Source organism: Ranitomeya variabilis, chromosome 1, assembly GCF_051348905.1.
Source record: "Ranitomeya variabilis isolate aRanVar5 chromosome 1, aRanVar5.hap1, whole genome shotgun sequence".
In the NCBI taxonomy this organism is placed as follows: domain Eukaryota; kingdom Metazoa; phylum Chordata; class Amphibia; order Anura; family Dendrobatidae; genus Ranitomeya; species Ranitomeya variabilis.
In genome coordinates this window covers 478,656,351-478,678,449 of record NC_135232.1, presented here as the reverse complement: position 1 = coordinate 478,678,449, position 22,099 = coordinate 478,656,351, and the positions used below count along the sequence as shown (strand labels likewise).

General features: G+C 43.7%; 1 protein-coding gene across 4 annotated transcripts in view; it reads left to right on the top strand.

Moving 5' to 3' along the window:
• The window catches only part of LOC143765015 (solute carrier family 46 member 2-like), a 168,697-nt gene that overhangs the window by 117,760 nt on the left and 28,838 nt on the right, over positions 1–22,099 (top strand). For 2 of the 4 annotated variants that reach the window (XM_077251261.1, XM_077251253.1), the window contains exons 2-3: positions 18,587–19,646; positions 21,072–21,155. The exons of the other annotated variants lie outside the window; for them this stretch is intronic. In XM_077251261.1, coding sequence (XP_077107376.1) covers positions 18,623–19,646; positions 21,072–21,155 — 1,108 coding nt within the window. In that variant the 5' untranslated portion in view covers positions 18,587–18,622. The remainder of the gene's footprint in view (positions 1–18,586; positions 19,647–21,071; positions 21,156–22,099) is intronic. 4 annotated transcript variants of the gene reach the window in all.

Genomic DNA, 22,099 nt, shown 5'->3' with positions numbered 1-22,099 from the left:
AATCCTGCCTTGGCACATAACACCTCCTGATGGATAACACAGGTCAACAAAAAAAAATTTTTTTTCTGGTGTCCAAAATATTTTAGTGAATTTGGGGTATTTTTGGGGTGCTGATTCTGAATATGCTATCAGTTTTACCAGATTGGCTCAAGTTTTTGAGATTTTTGGTATCTTATTTATAGCACTTGTTGGTAAATGCGACGCATCATCTCATTAATTTCTTTGGATTAGTACTTGAACTGAGCAGTTCTCAATATAGTTTTGTGTTAATTAGTGTTCTAAAAGTTTGTTCATAGCTTGATTTTTGCACTAACTTTATGTTGTTGTCTGTTTTCCAGTGAAAAGCATGAACTCATCAAGTAGAAGTTGTCTTAACGATCCAGACTCATTCTGTTACATTTGTGGTGAATACACACTGCCAAAACATAGAAGAAACATAACAGACTTCGTAAAAAAAGTGTATTTTGCCTATTTTGGGGTTATGCTTGGGGACCAAGACAAGTTTTGGGCACCACACATAGTGTGCAAAGCATTTATCGAATTATTACGAAAATGGAGCAAAGGACAAAGAAAAAGCTTCAAATTTGGTGTTCCAATGGTGTGGAGAGAGCCAAAAAATCATCATGATGACTGTTATTTCTGTGCAGTGCAAGTGCAAGGATTCAATAAGCATAAGAAACGAAAATGGGAGTAACATGGAATCTGCAAGAAGGCCTGTCCCTCATTGTGAAGATGTGCCTGTACCTGTGTTTACCATAAATAACAGTCATCATGATGATTTTTTGGCTCTCTCCACACCATTGGAACACCAAATTTGAAGCTTTTTCTTTGTCCTTTGCTCCATTTTCGTAATAATTCGATACATGCTTTGCACACTATGTGTGGTGCCCAAAACTTGTCTTGGTCCCCAAGCATAACCCCAAAATAGGCAAAATACACTTTTTTTACGAAGTCTGTTATGTTTCTTCTATGTTTTGGCAGTGTGTATTCACCACAAATGTAACAGAATGAGTCTGGATCGTTAAGACAACTTCTTCTTGATGAGTTCATGCTTTTCACTGGAAAACAGACAACAACATAAAGTTAGTGCAAAAATCAAGCTATGAACAAACTTTTAGAACACTAATTAACACAAAACTATATTGAGAACTGCTCAGTTCAAGTACTAATCCAAAGAAATTAATGAGATGATGCGTCGCATTTACCAACAAGTGCTATAAATAAGATACCAAAAATCTCAAAAACTTGAGCCAATCTGGCAAAACTGATGACATATTCAGAATCAGCACCCCAAAAATACCCTAAATTCGATGAAATATCTTTGGCACCAAAAATGCTGTTGACCAGTGTAATACAATGAAAAGGAGAAATTGGATGTCCAATATCTTCTATAAACAATTTTACAAATCCCACTTTTTTTTGCCACCATGTAGGATGCCCCACCTGTCGTCACTGACACAACTTTAGACAAATCAATGCTTAGGTCACAAAATGTTTTTATAAGAACCTTACATATTTCACTTCCTGATGTAGCGGTACTTATTGTCACCAATTCTAACTTTATCAACTCTTCTTTCATTGTGAGACCATAAAAATATTGAGCAATAATGGCCAACTGAGGATTTGATGTGACATCAGTAGTTTCATCAAGAGAGACTGAAAAATATTTACAATTATTTAATTCTCATTTCAATTGATGCTGTATGTTTGTGTTCAGTATCATTATTCTGTCTTTGATGATGTTTCTACTGAGTGGTAACTGAAATATTCTCCTAATATTTGCATCTTTATTCTGCATATCGTGAAGTAGAACTGGTGTACATCTTAGAAGACTTTCTTTAATAAATTCTCCTTCACTGAGGGCTTTTCCATGCTGAGAAGCTGAGCTATGGAGTGAGCAATGCTGAAACTTGCAGATGTTAAATTTGTAGAGACTCTTACCGGGATCCAAGAAGTATCGTTTCTCCTTGCAGAGAGTGACATGATAAGCATGTGGAGGTGAGGAGACTTGAAGCCGCAATGCTCCTCTGGGAAATATGCAAATTGTCTCTTCAGAGAGGAAGAGGTGAAGCGATGGTAGGGGGACCACCACTGTGCAGGAAGACTACTGTACACAATATGAAGTGCAAACAACAAAGGGTAGATTTATTGGGAGGCAAGGAATGAAAGGAACAAGGAAGATGCAAACAGGGGTTTAAACAATAGCAAAAGACAATGTACATGAGTTATCTTGTCCGTAAAATAGCACGGTGCTCCAACAATTACAGACTCAGAATTTGTCTCACAAGCAACTTTAAACAATGAACAAATAACGATGCTACTCTATGTATAACCTCCCTGGCCTTTACTAAGCAGGCCACACGGCTCCCGTGTACTGACTACTGAAGCCTGCACTAGGCCCTAACTGGTGCACCATACAGGAACAGACTCACGGTGATGTTGGGGACTCAGGTCCAGTCCCAGGGGGACCCCAGAAGTCCAAAACGGTGGTGCGCACGGATTCCTGTCAGCTCTGCGAAGCGTGGTCTTCTCCTTGCTTCTGAATCCTAGGGATGCTCCTGGAAACTGTAAGTCCCCTTCTCAATATCTTCGTGGCTTCACAAACTAGCACAGAACAGCCACCTTTGCTGTAACCGGAAAAGTATATTTCACAAACGCAGTCCGTCTCAAGCTGTGTAACCTTTCTTGCAGCAAACAGCACAAAGTTCTCTCCAGCAGCTGCAGCTCACACACGCTGCTACAGCTCCACACCTGCACACTGCACCGACCAGTTCATAACAACTATTAGAGCAGGGGAGAAGCAGAACATTCCATTCCCCAGGCAAGGGGGTGCAGCCTCTTAAAGTGACAGCGTGTTCCTTACTGTCCATAACAGCACCACTCTCTTACAGAGGACTAGAACTCTAGTGTCACCTATTGGAAGTAGCAATCCTAACAGTCAATGTCAACCCTTTAACGAGCCTTGTCACATGACTTAGGATAATAGCCAAACCAGAATCTCAATTTGCAGACACTGTGTTTCGGGGTACTGCCCCTCGTCAGTGCAAAGTGGAGATCTGGTTTGGCTGATTGAGAGGCGTCTGACCGGGATCCAAGAAGTATCATTTCTCCTTGCGGACAGTGGCATAATAAGCATGTCGAAGTGAGGAGACTTAAAGCCACAATGCTTCTCTGGGAAATATGCAAATTGTCTCTGCTTTACATCAGCACCATTTGTAAAACGTTTTATTTTGTTAGCATTTTAGAAGGTTTAGAAATGTAGCAGTAATTTTTCATTTTTTCAATGAAATTTACAAAATTTATTTTTTTCTTGATCTATTAAGTTTTGAAGTGACTTTGGGGGTCCTATATGTTGGAAACCCCCAAAAGTGATACCATTTAAAAAAAACACCCCTCAATGTTTTCAAAATTGCTTTCAAATGGTTAATTAACCCTTTGGGTGCTTTTCTGGAATTAATGCAAAGTGACATGACAGGAATGAAGAAGTTTATGTTTACCACCTAAATGTCGCTAACTTTTGAGCATGCCGCTATAGTTGGAAGACTCCAAGACCATGAATTGCCATCGCAAACATCAGGACCATGCGAACATGATCTCAGGGTACCAATGGGATTAAAGAGGGAGTCCCCACACTCTGTTAACCATCTAGATGCTGTAGTCCTTATTGACCGCAGCATTTATGGGGTTAAACGACTATAGTCAGTACAGTTGGATCGCCTCCCAAGGGCCGTGGAGTACTCGGTACCGGGTCCTGCAGTTCACAGGGGGATTTCACGGTGGCTGACCCGGTCCATGGCCCTGGGACATCCGTGAAAAAGGGGCAGGTCTATAAAGGGATAGAGTTTATGTTCGTGATGCCACCTGTGGTATTCAGTCAGGGTGACCGACGCTGCTTTAAGGGGTCCACTGCGGTAATGTTATGGCAGCTAGATGGTATACCTTCCCACAGGTGAAGTATGTCCCCAGGGCTTCCTGGCGTATGGATGGTGGTATGATGAGAGGCGCGATGAAGAACAAGGACACAAGGTTGCAGTCTCTTTACCTTTACTGAAGACTTCAGCATCTACAGTCCAGGGCAACAGATCACAGGGCAGGCAGAATCCGGCCGGTTTGGAGGCAAGTCCAGAGTCCCTTTGTCCAGGTGGAAATCAGTAGCCTTCCCTTGCGCTGCTGTGGTGTAGTTCCTTACTGCCTATGGCTTCACATAAGGGTCTCACAGATGTGGTGTTTCATTCTCTCTGTCCCCCATATAGGATAGGACAACACCCGTATGACTGGTGACTTGAGCCTGTTTATAGGGTCTCTTAAATAACCCGGCTCTGTAGGTGTCACCGTGCCTCCTGGGTGTAGGTGCAGACAGGTAACCTGCAATTAGCTGTCCTGCCGGTCTCTGACATAAGGTGTAGAGGTCCACACTCCCTTGGTGTTCTGGCTACCGGGATTTTGCGCCTCAGAAGGAGACAGCTTGAGCGGGGCTGGTCCCCTTCTGGTATCCTCTTCTATGATTCGACTTCCTTCATGCTCGCTGCAATACGATTCTGCCTTCCAATGACTCTTTCCAGGAGCTGCAGCTCTGAAGGCATGCACAGCTCCTTTAACCTTCTGTCTTCCTCAGACTCTGGTCTGGAACTAACAGAACTCCTGTCTGGAGCTCTGCCAGGAACTGACTAACTTTCCCTACAGATTATCAGTTATATATATGTGGGGAGTGACCTAATAAATAGGAGCAGAAGCTCCCCCTGGTGGTCTGGAGTGTGAAATGTGTTGCATGTTTGTGATACCTGGATGCAGTTATCCTTCTTTGCCTCCAAACGTAGCATCACTCTCCCCGAGAGGAAAGCAATACCACTGCGGCGACCAGGACCCTGGGGCGCCGCACAAACACTGATAGTGTCTGATGCAGGAAGCTGTCTGGTATGGTGGACAGCTGATAGCTGCTGGATTGCGTCCCGTCGGGGGATGCTATTATCTTTCATCTCAGGTCAGTAAAAAGACATATTGGCGGTCACTAAGGGGTTAAGATAATGGACAGAGTGTAAGTAGCACACACCTGAGATGACTCTCCTATCTCCCTGTAGTCACTGGAATGGACCTTGGTTCAGCTATCTGCCACTGACAGGTCAACACAATTGGGACAGACACAATTCTAGGGTTCTCAGCTGTCTGGGTGCAAGTCCACAGTAAAGTTAGCGAGCGTGAGAGCTCTGGCTTCACTGCCCAACAGCCTTCACTAACGAAGGTAACATGGCCACCGTTTGCACCATGATCTCAGTAGGAGAGTTGCCCCACCTCAGGATGCTGTCAGCTTGCTGTGTGTCAGCAAAACATCTTGTCGTGTCACCTCTGGCAAGCATGTCATAGGTTAGCCATCACAGGTAGAGTGTAACATAAAGTTAATGTTTGGGACTAGCCCACAGTGGGAAGGGGCTAGAGCTAGCAAAAAGCAGGCACTTCATGATATTTAGTCAGAAAAGAAAGTACAGTAACAAAGGTAAATGTTAATTGCAGTGGGATGCTAGTGCCAGCTAGTGCAAGCAAGGATCTATCCTTCATATACAGAGTTTTGTGAAAAAGTGTTTGCCCTTTCCTGATTTACTATTCTTTTGCATGTTTGTCATGCTTAAATGTGTTTCAGATCACCAAACAAAGTTAAATATTAGACAAAGATAACAAAATAAAGTTTGTAAATGAAGGTCTTTATTATTAAGGTAAAAAGAAATCCAAACCTGTGTGAAAAGAGACTGACCCCTAAACCTAATAACTGTTTGGGCATACCTTAGCAGCAACAAGTGCAATCAAGCATTAGCAACTGGCAATGAGTCTTTTATAATGCTCCAGAGGAACTTTTTCCCACTTATCTTTGCAGGATTGTTGTAATTCAGCCTGTTATGACCCCAATGGCGAGGGTCTCAGAGGAACGTGGAAGTCTGCAGAATACAAAAATCCAGCTCATAGGGCAGTGGTAACTGGGTTGACCATATATCTACTCCTAACGCCAACACTAGAAGTAGCCGGGGATCATTCCTACGTTGATTCTAGATGACACGCGCCAGCCGGAGAATCTAGCTACCCCTAGTAGAGGAAAACAAAGACCTTTCTTGCCTCCAGAGAAGGGGACCCCAAAGCTGGATAGAAGCCCCCCACAAATAATGACGGTGAGGTAAGAGGAAATGACAAACACAGAAATGAACCAGGTTTAGCACAGAGAGGCCCGCTTACTGATAGCAGAATAAAGAAAGGTAACTTATATGGTCAACAAAAACCCTATCAAAATCCACACTGGAAATTCAAGAACCCCCGAACCGTCTAACGGTCCGGGGGGAGAACACCAACCCCCCTAGAGCTTCCAGCAAAGGTCAGGATATAGATTTGGAACAAGCTGGACAAAAATACAAAACCAAAACAAATAGCAAAAAGCAAAAGGCAGACTTAGCTGATATAACTGGAACCAGGATCAGTAGACAAGAGCACAGCAGACTAGCTCTGATAACTACGTTGCCAGGCATTGAACTGAAGGTCCAGGGAGCTTATATAGCAACACCCCTAACTAACGACCCAGGTGCGGATAAAAGGAATGACAGAAAAACCAGAGTCAAAAAACTAGTAACCACTAGAGGGAGCAAAAAGCAAATTCACAACATCAGCCACATTGAAGGCTTTCCCAGCATGAACCGCATTTTTAAGGTCACACCACTGCATTAGGGTCAGGATTTTGACTAGGCCACTCCAAAGTCTTAATTTTGTGTTTGTTATGTTAGGCCATTTAAAGGTGGACGTACTGGTGTGTTTTGCTTCATTGTACTGCTGCATAACCCAACTGCCCTTCAGCTTGTGGTCATCAGCAGATGGCCAGACATTCTCATTCAGGATTTGTTGGTAGACAGCAGAATTCACATTTCCATTTTTCATAACGAGTCTTCCAGGTCCTGAAGCAGCAAATCAGCCCCAGACCATCACATTACCACCACCATATTTTACTGTTGGTATGATGTTCCTTTTTTGAAATGATGTGTTACTTCTATGCCAGATGTAATGGGACATAGACCTTCCAAAAAGTTCAACTTTTGTTTCATCAGTCCACAGGGTATTCTCCCATAAGTCTTGGGGATCATCTAGATGTTTTCTGGCAAAACTGACATAAGCACTTATGTTCTTATTGCTCAGCAGTGCTTTTCATCTTGGAACTCTGCCATGCAGGCCATTTTGCCCAGTTTTCCTTATGATGGAATCATGAACACTGACCTTAACTGAGGCAAGTGAGGGTTGCAGTTCTTTAGATTTTGTTGTGGGTTTTTTTACAACTAGATTTGGGTGGACCCCTGGATGTTCGGGTTCGGCCAAACAGGTAAAAAAAAGTTCAGGTACCAGAACAGTACCCAGACCCGAACCTGGACCCATACAAGTAAATGTGGGCCCCGAACATCCAGTGTTTGCCATGCTGTCGTGTGCATAACAGTGCCGCAAACACTTGTTCTGATTGACAGTAAAATCATTACGGCCGGTCAGAGAGCCGCTGTTCTGTCACGCACAATGTTGGAAGACTAAGTGTAACACGAAAGGAAGAGGGGAAGGAAGCCCAAATGCTAGATAAAAGGGGAGTGGAGACTCCTAGGCAGATCTAATAACACCTTGCCTCCCCTACCCTCCCTATATTGGTTCCACACCAATTGTGGAACAGGAACCTATGCCCTGTGTATCCCTAGAACTATGCCTTAAATAGGGAAGGGAGATGAGCACTGGTTAGTCCCCACTGTACACTAAAGAGAGGAAGGGAGACAAACAAGGGGGAAGAAATTGATCTTGAGCAGACTCAAAGAGGTAACACCAAACACACCAAATGTCCTTCTACAGCACAAGAGTGGAAGATAACTGACTGCTATAGCTCCAAGTCTTCACAGGGAAAAATGTGAATATCACCGGCGACTCCCTGAAGCAGAATGGGTCTATAAACACCCAGGTCCAGGTCTGTTAATCAGAGCCGGAGGAAGGTTGCCACTGGGTCCAAAACCTACCAGCAATGAGAATGTATTAAAATATAACTTTTATTTACTTATAAAATAAAACTACCTAGAAGAGAAAGTGATAAAGTGCAAATAAAATCTCACTCATCCACTATTCGTCCACATGGAGCAAAAAACATAGGGATACTTCCATACTCTTCACAAAGAGTCCCTATACACTATTATTTGTGACTTGTTCCAATTCTGATCCACATTTAAATTGGATACCAATTCATATAATCATAGACTGTGGTATTATTCCAACAATCTCAGCATCATCCAAGATGTTCAATCTACAAACGAAAAATCGTAGTCTCAACATGGACTTGCTTGCTCGGGTGCACATATTAATTCCCACACTGTTTTATAAAGAAAATGGAGGGATCTCACCCATAAGCAGCGTAAGCACAGACCATCAGTCCTTCATTTCCAGACAGCCGGGGTCCATGTAGAGGAATGGGGTATTCTTAACCTGTTAAGCCCTGTAAAGGCTATTGTGGCCCTAACCCCATAGACTCCCACACTTACAAGGGCAGTCCACAGCTGACCCTTACAATATTAGCCCTACTCGTCCATGTACGTCCCCATGCGTTTCATCAATGCTCTGAATCCTCAGGGGACCTCTACACACAACTCGGGTACATTGCTAATTACAGGAAAAACAGGGGTTTTTCTTTGTTACTCTTGGGCTTTCTGCTGTCATATCACCACGCCAGGTTTAATTGCCTTTATAGGCTAACTCCTAATTGGTCAGAAAAAACTTTTGAACGAGTTCTCCAATCATAATGACTCACCTATTTGCATTCGACCGCTCACCGGCACCCGCATAATGTCTTGTGGCACATGTATCAAAAAATGACCGCTGAACTTCCGGTTCATGATCCGGAAGCCTACCCTGGAATGCACAATGCTCTCCAGGGGAGAATTGGAACCACTCACCGGAACCTACATAATAACTTGCGGAACATATCTCCAAAATGGCCGTTACACTTCCGGTTCATCATCCGGAAGTGTCCCATGGAACGCAACATGCTCTCCATAGGAGAATTGTAGTCCGGCCATCAAGAGTGACGTCTTATCTCGTCATATTCCTCCATCTTAATAATAAAGACATTCCGGGAATATTCAAAAAAAGAGGAAATTTCATTGTTCCTTTAACTTCAACTTTTATATATGAACCTAGAGTGATATGCAAATAACTAAATTAGCCACTATTCTGATCTGTAAAAAACAACACAAATTCCAGTGGGTCTCCCAGTTGATGTAAAGAGTGCTTCACATACCAATTTTGCGGAAACCAACAAATACCAATTTAGGACCTATGGATGTTTATTTTACATCAGAAAATGTTGTTCTAAATCAATTTAGCCCTATGGTAATGGGTGCTCACCTAAGAATTGGCGCTGTCAGGTACTTCACTATCTTAGAATACCGTATTGACAGTTACTATTACTGTGCTGGTATGGCATGGTTACTATTACTGTGCTGGTATGGCAGGTTACTATCACTGGGTCCAAAAGTCAGAAGGAGAAGGCTTTTGCAATGCCAAACGCAGATACCTTCTGCAGCCAGATGCAGAGCGACTGTCTGTACTATCTGAGACACCTGTGACAGGTTTACGCACTGTCAAATGACAGCATGAGCTCACAGCTGTGGTGGAGGCAAAAAGTTTACATCCGGTCACTGGTGTTGACTGGAACTACTGCTCCCATCAGCTTAAGCCTGCTGCCGTTAATAACAGCGAGAGCAGACGGCAGTTGATGGGAGTATTCATCAGACGGTGCCTGCGCTGTAAATAAATAATAATAAAAAGAACGGTGTTAGTTTCCCTATATTTTTGATAACCAGAAAGGCAAAACTCACAGCTGGATGTTGCAATCTCAGCTGTCAGATTCAGCAAGGCTGGTAATCAAGAATATAGGGGTCCAGACACCGATTTTTTTAAATTATGCAAATAAATAATTAAAAAAACAGCATTGCCTTCACCCCTAAAGCAGACAGCTAGGGCTGATAGTCTCAGGCTGGTAAGGAGCCATGGATATTGGCCCCCCAGGCTAAAAATAGCAGCCCGCAGCCACCCAGAAAGGACGCATCTATTAAATGTGACAATTCTGGCGCTTGGCCCGGCTCTTCCAATTTGCCCTGTAGTGTAGTGTAGTGTAGGGGCTCATATTTGTGGGGTTGATGTCACCTTTGCATTGTCCGGTGGCATCAAGCTCACGGCTTAGTATCCAATACCAATTCCATAGTTGTATGGCAAATAAACGCACAGCAAGTATAAAGTCTTTTATTTGAAATAAAACAAAACACACTTTTTCTTTTTTATTTAAAAATAACAAACACAGTTATACTCACTTAACACCCATTCTATTGAATCCCTCGTCTCCTGTAATAAAATAAAAATAGAAATACAACAATATACCTCACCTGTCCAACGCTCTGTCCCACGCTGTAATCCATGTCTGGGAATAAATAGTTTTCAACTTGGACGGTGCCAAGATGCGACTGTTCAGGCTGAAAACCACTAATGAATAAGCTGCTGCGAGCGCAGCATCAGTGACTAGCGGTGACGCCATCGAGGTTACCGGTAGTAAATGAGGCTGTATTCCTAACCAGGACCATGAACTGCAATGATCCCCGCTAACACAATTAGAAAAGGCTCACAGAAATTTCTCCCGGTGAACTCGCCGCTGCACCGTGAGGCTTTTTCCAATTGTGTGAGTGGTAATCAGTGCAGTTCAGGGTCCTGGTTGGGAACGCAGCATCAGTGACCTGCTGTTATCTGATTGGCGATAATGATTTTACTGCCAATCAGAAGCACTGTTTGCCGCACTATCATGCACTTCCTGGTGAAGTCCATGTTTGGTGTACAGTACAGACCAAAAGTTTGGACACACCTTCTCATTTAAATATTTTTCTGTATTTTCATGACTATGAGAATAGTACATTCACACTGAAGGCATCAAAACTATGAATTAACACATGTGTAATTAAATACTTAGCAAAAAAGTGTGAAACAACTGAAAATATGTCTTATATTCTTGGTTCTTCAAAGTAGCCACCTTTTGCTTTGATGACTGTTTTGCACACTCTTGGCATTCTCTTGATGAGCTTCAAGAGGTAGTCACCGGGAATGGTTTCCACTTCACAGGTGTGCCCTGTCAGGTTTAATAAGTGGGATTTCTTGCCTTATAAATGGGGTTGGGACCATCAGTTGTGTTGTGCAGATGTCTGGTGGATACATAGCTGATAGTACCACTGAATAGACTGTTAGAATTTGTATTATGGCAAGAAAAAAGCAGCTAAGTAAAGAAAAACGAGTGGCCATCATTATTTTAAGAAATGAAGTTCAGTCAGTCCGAAAAATTGGGAAAACTTTGAAAGTGTCCCCAAGTGCAGTGGCAAAAACCATCAAGCGCTACAAAGAAACTGGCTCACATGAGGACCGCCCCAGGAAAGGAAGACCAAGAGTCACCTCTGCTTCTGAGGATACGTTTATCCGAGTCACCAGCCTCAGAAATCGCAGGTTAACAGCAGATCAGATTAGAGACCAGGTCAATGCCACACTGAGTTCTAGCAGCAGACACATCTATACAACAACTGTTAAGAGGAGGCTTTATGCAGCAGGCCTTCATGGTAAAATAGCTGCTAGGAAACCACTGCTAAGGCCAGGAAACACGCATAAGAGACTTGTTTGGGCTAAAGAACACAGTGAATGGACATTAGACCAGTGGAAATCTGTACTTTGTTCTGATGAGTCCAAATTTGAGATCTTTGTTTCCAACCACCATGTCTTTGTGCGACGCAGAAAAGGTGAACGGATGGACTCTACATGCCTGGTTCCCACCATGAAGCATGGAGGAGGCGGTGTGATGGTGTGGGGGTGCTTTGCCGGTGACACTGTTGGGGATTTATTAAAAATTGAAGGCATACTGAACCAGCATGGCTATCACACCATCTTTCAGCGGCATGCTATTCCATTCGGTTTGCGTTTAGTTGGACCATCATTTATTTTTCAACAGGACAATGACCCCAAACACACCTCCAGGCTGTGTAAGGGCTATTTGACCAAGAAGGAGAGTGATGGGGTTCTACGCCAGATGACCTGGCCTCTACAGTCACCAGACCTGAACCCAATCAAGATGGTTTGGGGTGAGCTGGACCGCAGAGTGAAGGCAAAAGGGCCAACAAGTGCTAATGGATCGCTTCCACGCAAGGGCAGTGGGGTACTCGGCACTGGGTCCTTCAGTTCGGGGGATGTCACGGTGGCTGACCCGCTCCGTGGCCCTTTGAGGGACGTCCAATAAAAGGAACAGAGTTTTTATGGTTTTGGGAAAGGTCTTTAAAGGGGAAGTTCATGACGTCACCTGTGGAATTCGGTCAGGGTGACCGACGCTGCTTAGGGGTCCGCTGGGGTGGTGTTATGGCAGCAAGATGGTATACCTTTCCACAGGTGAAGTATGTCCCCAGGGCTTCCTGGCGTATGGATGGTGGTATGATGAGAGGCGCGATGAAGAACAAGGACACAAGGTTGCAGTCTCTTTACCTTTACTGAAGACTTCAGCATCTACAGTCCAGGGCAACAGATCACAGGGCAGGCAGAATCCGGCCGGTTTGGAGGCAAGTCCAGAGTCCCTTTGTCCAGGTGGAAATCAGTAGCCTTCCCTTGCGCTGCTGTGGTGTAGTTCCTTACTGCCTATGGCTTCACATAAGGGTCTCACAGATGTGGTGTTTCGTTCTCTCTGTCCCCCATATAGGATAGGACAACACCCGTATGACTGGTGACTTGAGCCTGTTTATAGGGTCTCTTAAATAACCCGGCTCTGTAGGTGTCACCGTGCCTCCTGGGTGTAGGTGCAGACAGGTAACCTGCAATTAGCTGTCCTGCCGGTCTCTGACATAAGGTGTAGAGGTCCACACTCCCTTGGTGTTCTGGCTACTGGGATTTTGCACCTCAGAAGGAGACAGCTTGAGCGGGGCTGGTCCCTGTTATGGACCTGGTGGTTAGGAGCACCCGAAATGACCTGATGGTTAAAACAGAAAACCTGGGACAAGCTCTGAGGAGGTGGTAACTCTACTGACCGCAATCCCTAATCCTATCACACACACTAGAAATAGCCGTGGAGCGTGCCTAACTCTCCCTAGATGCCTCTTCACAGCCTAAGAGCTAACTACCCCTAAAGATAGAAATAGCAGCCTACCTTGCCTCAGAGAAATTCCCCAAAGTAGAGGTAGCCCCCCACAAATATTGATTGTGAGTTAAGAGGGAAGTGACAAACACAGGAATGAAACAGATTTTAGAAAAGGAGGCCAAATCTTCTCTAGATAGACAGAGGATAGGAAAGGGAACTATGCGGTCAGTATTAAAAACTACAAAAACCACGCAGAGTGTGCAAAAAGACCTCCACACCGACTCACGGTGTGGAGGTGCAGCTCTGCACCCCCAGAGCTTCCAGCTAGCAAGAAAATATCATAATAGCAAGCTGGACTTGAAACATAGCATGTACTGAGAAATATATTCAAAAACTAATGAACAGCAAATGAACTAGCAGGGACTTAGCTTCCGCTGGAGTAGACAGGTCATCTGAGAAATCCAAGAGAGATCTGAACCAGTACTGAGACATTGACAGCTGGCATGAACTAACGACCTGGGCAGAGTTAAGTAGGGAAGCCAGCAGAAGCAATAAGCGAGGGCAGCTGAGAAAGCCAAACTCAAAGATCAGCAGTTCCACTCAAAGCCACCAGAGGGTGTCCAAGGACAGAACTCACCAAAGTACCATTCATGACCACAGGAGGGAGCCCAAGAACGGAATTCACAACAGTACCCCCCCTTGAGGAGGGGTCACCGAACTCTCACCAGAGCCCCCAGGCCAATCAGGACGAGCCAAATGAAAGGCACGAACCAAATCGGCAGCATGGACATCGGAGGCAACAACCCAGGAATTATCCTCCTGACCATAGCCATTCCATTTAACCAGGTACTGAAGCTTCCGTCTCGAAATACGAGAATCCAAAATCTTCTCCACCACATACTCCAACTCCCCCTCAACCAACACCGGAGCAGGAGGATCAACGGAAGGAACCATAGGCACCACATATCTCCGCAACAACGACCTATGGAACACATTATGGATGGCAAAAGAAGCAGGAAGGGCCAAACGAAACGACACAGGATTGATAATTTCAGAAATCTTATAGGGACCAATGAAACGAGGCTTGAACTTATGAGAAGAAACCTTCATAGGAACATAACGAGAAGACAACCAAACCAAATCCCCAACACGAAGTCGGGGACCAACACAGCGACGGCGGTTAGCAAAACGTTGCGCCTTCTCCTGAGACAACATCAAATTGTCCACCACGTGAGTCCAAATTTGCTGCAACCTGTCCACCACAGAATCCACACCAGGACAGTCAGAAGGCTCAACCTGCCCTGAAGAAAAACGAGGATGAAAACCAGAATTACAAAAAAAAGGTGAAACCAAAGTAGCCGAACTAGCCCGATTATTAAGGGCGAACTCGGCCAATGGCAAGAAGGTCACCCAATCATCCTGATCAGCAGAAACAAAGCATCTCATATAGGTTTCCAAGGTCTGATTTGTTCGTTCGGTTTGGCCATTTGTCTGAGGATGGAACGCTGAAGAAAAAGACAAATCAATGCCCATCTTAGCACAAAAGGACCGCCAAAACCTAGAAACAAACTGGGAACCTCTGTCTGATACAATGTTCTCCGGAATGCCATGCAAACGAACCACATGCTGAAAAAATAATGGAACCAAATCAGAGGAGGAAGGCAATTTAGGCAAGGGTACCAAATGGACCATCTTAGAAAACCGATCACAAACCACCCAGATGACAGACATCCTTTGAGAGACAGGGAGATCTGAAATAAAATCCATGGAAATATGCGTCCAGGGCCTCTTCGGGACAGGCAAAGGCAAAAGCAACCCACTGGCACGAGAACAGCAAGGGTTGGCCCGAGCACAAGTCCCGCAGGACTGCACAAAAGAACGCACATCCCGTGACAAGGAAGGCCACCAAAAGGACCTAGCAACCAAATCTCTGGTACCAAAAATCCCAGGATGACCAGCCAATACTGATCAATGAACCTCAGAAATAACCCTACTAGTCCATCTATCAGGGACAAACAGTTTCTCCACTGGACAGCGGTCAGGTCTATCAGCCTGAAACTCCTGCAGCACCCGCCGCAAATCAGGGGAGATGGCAGACAGAATCACCCCCTCTTTGAGAATACCAGTCGGCTCAGGGACTCCCGGAGAATCAGGCAAAAAACTCCTAGAAAGGGCATCAGCCTTCACATTCTTAGATCCCGGAAGGTATGAGACCACAAAATCGAAACGGGAGAAAAACAGTGACCATCGAGCCTGTCTAGGATTCAACCGCTTGGCGGACTCGAGGTAAGTCAGATTCTTGCGATCAGTCAGGACCACCACGCGATGTTTGGCTCCCTCAAGCCAATGTCACCAGTCCTCGAATGCCCACTTCATAGCCAACAACTCCCGATTGCCGACATCATAATTACGCTCAGCAGGCGAAAACTTTCTAGAAAAGAAAGCACATGGCTTCATCAAAGAGCCATCAGAACTTCTCTGAGACAAAACAGCCCCTGCCCAATCTCAGAAGCATCAACCTCGACCTGAAAAGGGAGCAAAACATCTGGCTGATGCAACACAGGGGCCGAAGTAAAACAACGTTTAAACTCCTGAAAAGCCTCAACGGCCGCAGGTGACCAATTCACCACATCAGCGCCTTTCTTCGTCAAATCAGTCAAAGGCTTAACCACACTAGAAAAATTAGCGATGAAGCGACGGTAAAAATTAGCAAAGCCCAGGAACTTCTGAAGACTCTTCACAGATGTAGGTTGAGTCCAATCATAAATGGCCTGAACTTTAACAGGATCCATCTCGATAGTAGAAGGGGAAAAAATGAAGCCCAAAAAGGAAACCTTCTGAACTCCAAAGAGGCATTTAGACCCCTTCACAAACAACGCATTAGCACGAAGGACCTGGAATACCATCCTGACATGCTTCACATGAGACTCCCAATCATCCGAAAAGATCAAAATATCATCCAAATATACAATCGTGAACCTATCCAGATACTTCCAGATGTTCCTCCTTTCCCCCTATCTGCCTGACAGGTGTTGCCTGGGCAAAACCCAGTCAGCTTCTCTCTAACTTTCTATCCAGCCCACCAGTTTTACCCTTCTGTGAGGAGTGCCCTAGTAGATAGGAGCAAGGCTCCCCCTGGTGGTCTGGAGTGTGAAGTGTGGTGTATGGTTTGTGATACCTGGTTGGAAGATCTCCTTTATTGCCATCAGACGTAATATCACTCCCCTTGGTGGAAGAATGACATCACTGCAACGACCAGGACTCTGGGGCGCTGCACTAAGCTTCTCTGGGAACTCCTTCAAGATTGTTGGAAGACCATTCCCAGGGACTACCTCTTGAAGCTCATCAAGAGCTTTAATTCCACATGTGTTAATTCATAGTTTTGATGCCCTCAGTGTGAATATACAATTTTCATGGTCATGAAAATACAGAAAAATCTTTAAATGAGAAGGTGTGTCCAAACTTTTGGTCTGTACTGTACATTCAAAGAGTCTTGTTTACTGATGAGTGTCGAGCAACCCTGGATGGTCCAGATGGATGAAGTAGTGGATGGTTGGTGGATGGCCACCATGTCCCAACAAGGCTGCGACCTCAGCAAGGAGGTGGAGGAGTCATGTTTTGGGCTGGAATCATGGAGAAACAGCTGGTAGGGCCCTTTAAGGTTCCTGAAGGTGTGAAAATGACCTCTGCAAAGTATATAGAGTTTCTCACTGACAACTTTCTTCCATGGTATAAAAAGCATAATTGTGCCTTCAGGAGCAAAATGATCTTCATGCATGACAATGCACCATCTCATGCTGCAAAGAATACCTCTGAGTCATTGGCTGCTATAGGCATAAAAGGAGATAAACTCATGGGTGGCCACCATCTTCCCCTGACCTCAACCCTATAGAGAACCTTTGGAGTATCATCAAGCAAAAGATCTATGAGGGTGGGAGGCAGTTCACATCAAAACAGCAGCACTGGGAGACTATTCTGACTTCATGCAAAGAAACACAAGCATAAACTCTACAAAAACTCACAAGTTCAATGGATGCAAGACTGACTGTCATTTGCACTGACCATTTAGGAAAATCCGAGAAAAATGTTGGGGGTTAAGGCAACTAAATGCAGAAATATGAAAAGTTTTGAAGAGTTAACAAATTTTCAAGCAATACTGTATGTGTAGAAACTGGAAAACCTCTTTAATACCTATCTTTATATTTACCAACTGAAAACTTTTTAGGTTAAATTTAAAAATATTCTAATTTGGTAATAAATAAATGCTGTGGACCTCTAAGCCAAAGTGCATACACCATTTTTTAGCAGGAAGGTCCTCTCCATACTACTCCACTACTAGGACAAAGCCTTCTTAAACTAAATGTTTGGCCCCTATAAAATAATAAAGCTTATATTCACCTCCCATAATGACATTGTTCCCGTGGTGTCGGAACTCGCTCTCCCTGGGGCTATGATGCGGTGTTGTGACATGTGATGCCGGCGCTCAATCTGCGCTGGCTTCACTGTCTCCACCTTTGGACAAACTTAACATGAAGAGGAAGCCTTGTTCTAGTAGAGGACAACCCCTTTAAGTCTTTTGAGCTTCTTTTAACAGCTTCAGGCTTGGAAAGCCGAAAATCAATTAAAAGAAGGGACCATCCTTCAGGGGGCTGCCAATAAGCTGTATGCCGTTATGGTGCACAATACATTGTACAGTGTGAATGGCACCTCACACAAGCCTTATCCACGTGCATCTATAATACATGCCCCTGCACATGGACACTAGGCATATGGTTGTTCATCAGCACTTTGCACCCGTGCTGCCTCCGCCTATTATTTGCACCCTGCAGTATATTGGTATTGTGAGCAGGTATCGATAAGTATGGCTGCTTTTTCTGATTTTTCAATTTGATGTACTTTTTTGTGAAATACTGTTCGGATGCACTAGCAAATGAAGTCACTAGTTTTGATATGCAAATTGCCTCTTCAAAGAGGAAGAGAACTTGAACTCTATAGCGCCACCTGTTGGAAGCAGAAATCCTATAAGTCACTATCGACTTTTTAATGAGTCCTGCAATATGACTTAGGATAAAAGCCAAATCAGAACCTCAATTTTCAGGCACAGTGTTTTGGGTTATTGGCCCTCATCATTGCGAAGTATGAGAACTGATTTGATTAGATGGTAGGCTCTGGACCAAGGTTTAAGGGGTAACATTTCTCCTTGTGGAGAGTGACATACTGACTCTGGCATGCCAAGGTAAGGAGAAATGTTACCCCTTAGACCTTAGTCCAGAATTTCTCACCTAGCCTTTATAGAATCAGATGCCATCACAGTTGAGTCCCAGTGGAGGAAAACTCAAGGTTATCAAAATTCCACAAATTAAAGTTTGGAATTCCGCTGTTCTGTTAATGATATGTATTTGGAACATTTTTTATAATTTATGTTGCCATTCTTTTGTTTTTCTCTTGTGATAGGTCCTCTTTAGACAAATTATCTGCAATACTACAGAGATGTCTCGGATGTGGATTGAGCCAGTAGTTGCAGGGGCTCAGATTGCGAGCTCCTTCTATGACACAGCACTGCTTATGGTGGTAAGGAATTATTACAACACATCCATCAACAGCCAAGATGTTCCATCCAACTCTAGTAGAGATGACATGCTACAGAAAGCCATCTTGAACTTCTACTTCATTTATAACATCATCATTGGATTAACGCCTCTTCTGTCTGCCTATCTCATAGCAAAAATTGGAGACAAGACGAGCAGGAAAGTCACTATATGTGTGCCATTGCTCGGATACCTCCTATCAAGAATGTTTTTATTGTTTGTCATCATCTGGGAATGGCCAGTGGAAGTGATGTTTGGATCTGCAGCACTGAATGGATTAACAGGCTGGTTCACAACCTATTGGTCCGGTGTTACGGCTTGGGCTGCTTCATGTTCTTCTGAAAGAAGACGATCTCTTAAACTTATTATTATTGAAATGGTGTATGGATTAGCTGGATTTGTAGGCAGCTTGGTATCAGGATATTTATTTTTGCTTTTACATATAACAAGCCATCAAGGAACTATTCTTATGTTCTGTAGCATTGGTGGCTACGCATTTTGTGTCCTATACTGCATTTTTGTTCTGAGGGCACCAGAAGATTATAATTCGGAGACCTCCAGAGTTTTAAAAGACTCTAGAAATAGAACTGTACAAGAGGACAAGGCCGAAAATTCTGTTCTTAAAGCACCATCAAAGCTCATTCTTATTACATTGTTTGCCAGTGCAATACTTATTAATGTTGCTTCTGCAGGAACTAATGATATAATCAATGTGTTTGTACTAAAGAAGCCTCTAAATTGGGGTCCTGTATACGTTGGCTATGGCAATGCCGCTGCGTACATGACCTACATCACCAGCTTTCTAGGCGTTTTAATTTTTTCTCGCTATACAGGCGATTTGGGATTAATTACTATTGGAATCATTTCATTTGGTTCCGGACTTCTAATCATGGGCTTTGTGCGCTCAACATACATGTATTATATTGGTAAGTATATATCATTCAACAAGTAGTGAAACACTTCACATACAGGGGAATTCAAATATAAACTAGAGTAACAAAAGGACCTGCACAGAATTTTTGGAAATTGTGCATATGAAATTTTAGGCTATGTTCACGTTGCATTTTGCAACGTATTTTTCAGCAGCCAAAAACTACTCTGTTGGAGCTAAAAATGTTCAAATTGCCCATTTTTCGGTGAAAAAAAGCTTAGTTGCATTTATGCACTCATTATTTTCTATGGGTGAGAAAAATAATCTGCAAAAACACTGAAAGAAATGACATGCTGCAGATTTAAAAAACGCTGTAATTTTCCAATTCAGTCAAGGAATAAAAATCAAGAATAAGATTTCTGAACTTTCATAACTTTTGCTGGTACTGTAAAAAGCAGCTCTTAACTTGCATAATAAGCTGCAATAAAATGAAGCAAAAATGCAACGTGTGAACATAGCCTTATTTACGCTTTTGCTTTTTTTTCCAGATAGCAAGACATTACATACCGTATTTTTCGGATTATAAGACGCACTTTTTTCCTCCAAATTTTGGGGGAAAATGAGGGTGCATCTTATAATGCGGATATATCTTACCGGTCGCGGTGGAGCAGGGTCCCAGGGCCGCTGCTGGAGGAGGCAAGAGTGGAGCGTTGCTGCAGGCAGGGATGAGGGAGTGTTCAGATGTGCGCTGCTGCGGGTGTTCGGTGGTGCTTGAACTCCGCCGATATTTTGTGAAAGCCCAGTGCCCCCATACTTACATGGTTTACTATGTGGTGGACTCCGGGAAAATGGCTGCCAGGGGTGGCGCGCGCAGATGGAGATCTCGGCACCAAGATCTTGGGAGATGATATCTCAATGCCAAGATCTCCAACTGCGCCGTTTTCCCAGAGTCCACCGCATAGTAAACCATGTAAGTGCGGAGGCTCTGGGCTTTCACAAAATGTCAGCAGAGCCCCCACATTACCGAACACCCACAGCAGTACACATCCAAACACCCCCTCTTCCCAGCCTGTGGCCTGCAGCCATGCTCTACTCTTGCCTCCTCCAGCAGCGACCCTAGGACCCCGCTTCACCGCAGCCACCCCCCCAGTAATCAATAAGACGCATGGGTTGCAAGAAGCACCACCATTTTATTTTAAAAAAGTTTTTTTCCTATTTTTCTCTTCAAAATTTGGGGTGCGTCTTATAATCGGGTGAGTCTTATAAACCGCAAAATACGGTATGTTCCATGAACGTTCCAAGCATGTCTTTACATCCTAAATTATTTATGAACAAGTATTTACTGTACTTTCCTTTAACTGACAATTTAATCATAATTGGAATAATTACATTTTTTTTCAGCTGAAAGTTAGGAAATTATATGCTGCACTATTCTTCTGAAGTATTTTTGCATTGATATATTTTTTAATATACTTCTCAGCTCGAATAGTGATGATATTTTCATTAATCCCTACACCAACCATCAGATCAATGATATCGAAGCAAATTCAAGGCTCCTCGTATGGTAAGATGTCACAGTGCTATACATGAATAACAATGATGGGTAGGCTACCATATATTTACACTATAATGCAGTGCATTTTGCAATGTTTTTTTTTCTTTCTGAGGGTACTTTTATTATTTTTATTTAGCACCTACACTTTTATTATGCAGAGTTGTTCATAGCTGAGACCCTCAAGACCACAATCAGAGCTGGATTTTCCGGTCCCCAATCACGTGATCGCCGTTAAAAAAACATGTGTGCCTGCTGTTAAAATAATTTCTCTCTCTTCTGACATGATATACATGTCAGAGGAAAGAGAAATTATGTCCCCAAGTCCCCCTCCGGTACCTCCACCTCCTGCTCCTTCCCCCTGCCCTCGGCCTCCTCTTCATGAAAAAAAAATGGCGGATGCATCATCAATGCGCCAGCAGAGATGTGCTGGCTGACACCCAGCAGCGGCGTTTTTTTCCCTATTGATTCCTTTTGATAACTGTGATAGACCCTATCCCATTAGTCAGATTTTCTTTTATGTTATCATTTTTATTTCTTTCATTCTTTACCATTAGGGTTGAGGATGGGCTTATTGAGATAGGGTTTTTTAAAAAGTAAAAAAAAAAATGTTGACGATATGACAAGTAGTGTTGAGCGCAAGTGCTCACGTTTGCATCGTGTACTCAGATATGCACCAAGTATTGCGGATGATCCAGTGATATGCTCGAGTCTCCGCCCCGCATGTTTCGTGGCTGTTGAGCAGCCAAACAATAATTTGAAGTGATTGCTTGCCATAAACAGTCAATTGCTGCATGATTTTTTGGGTGTTGATCCGCCCTGAAATATTCAGGACGGGGACTCGAGCATGTCACTTGAGCACCCACAATACAAGGTGCATAACCGAGCACCCAATGCATATTCGAGTAGCGAGTACTTGCGCTCAACACTAATGATGACATATTCAATATGATGAC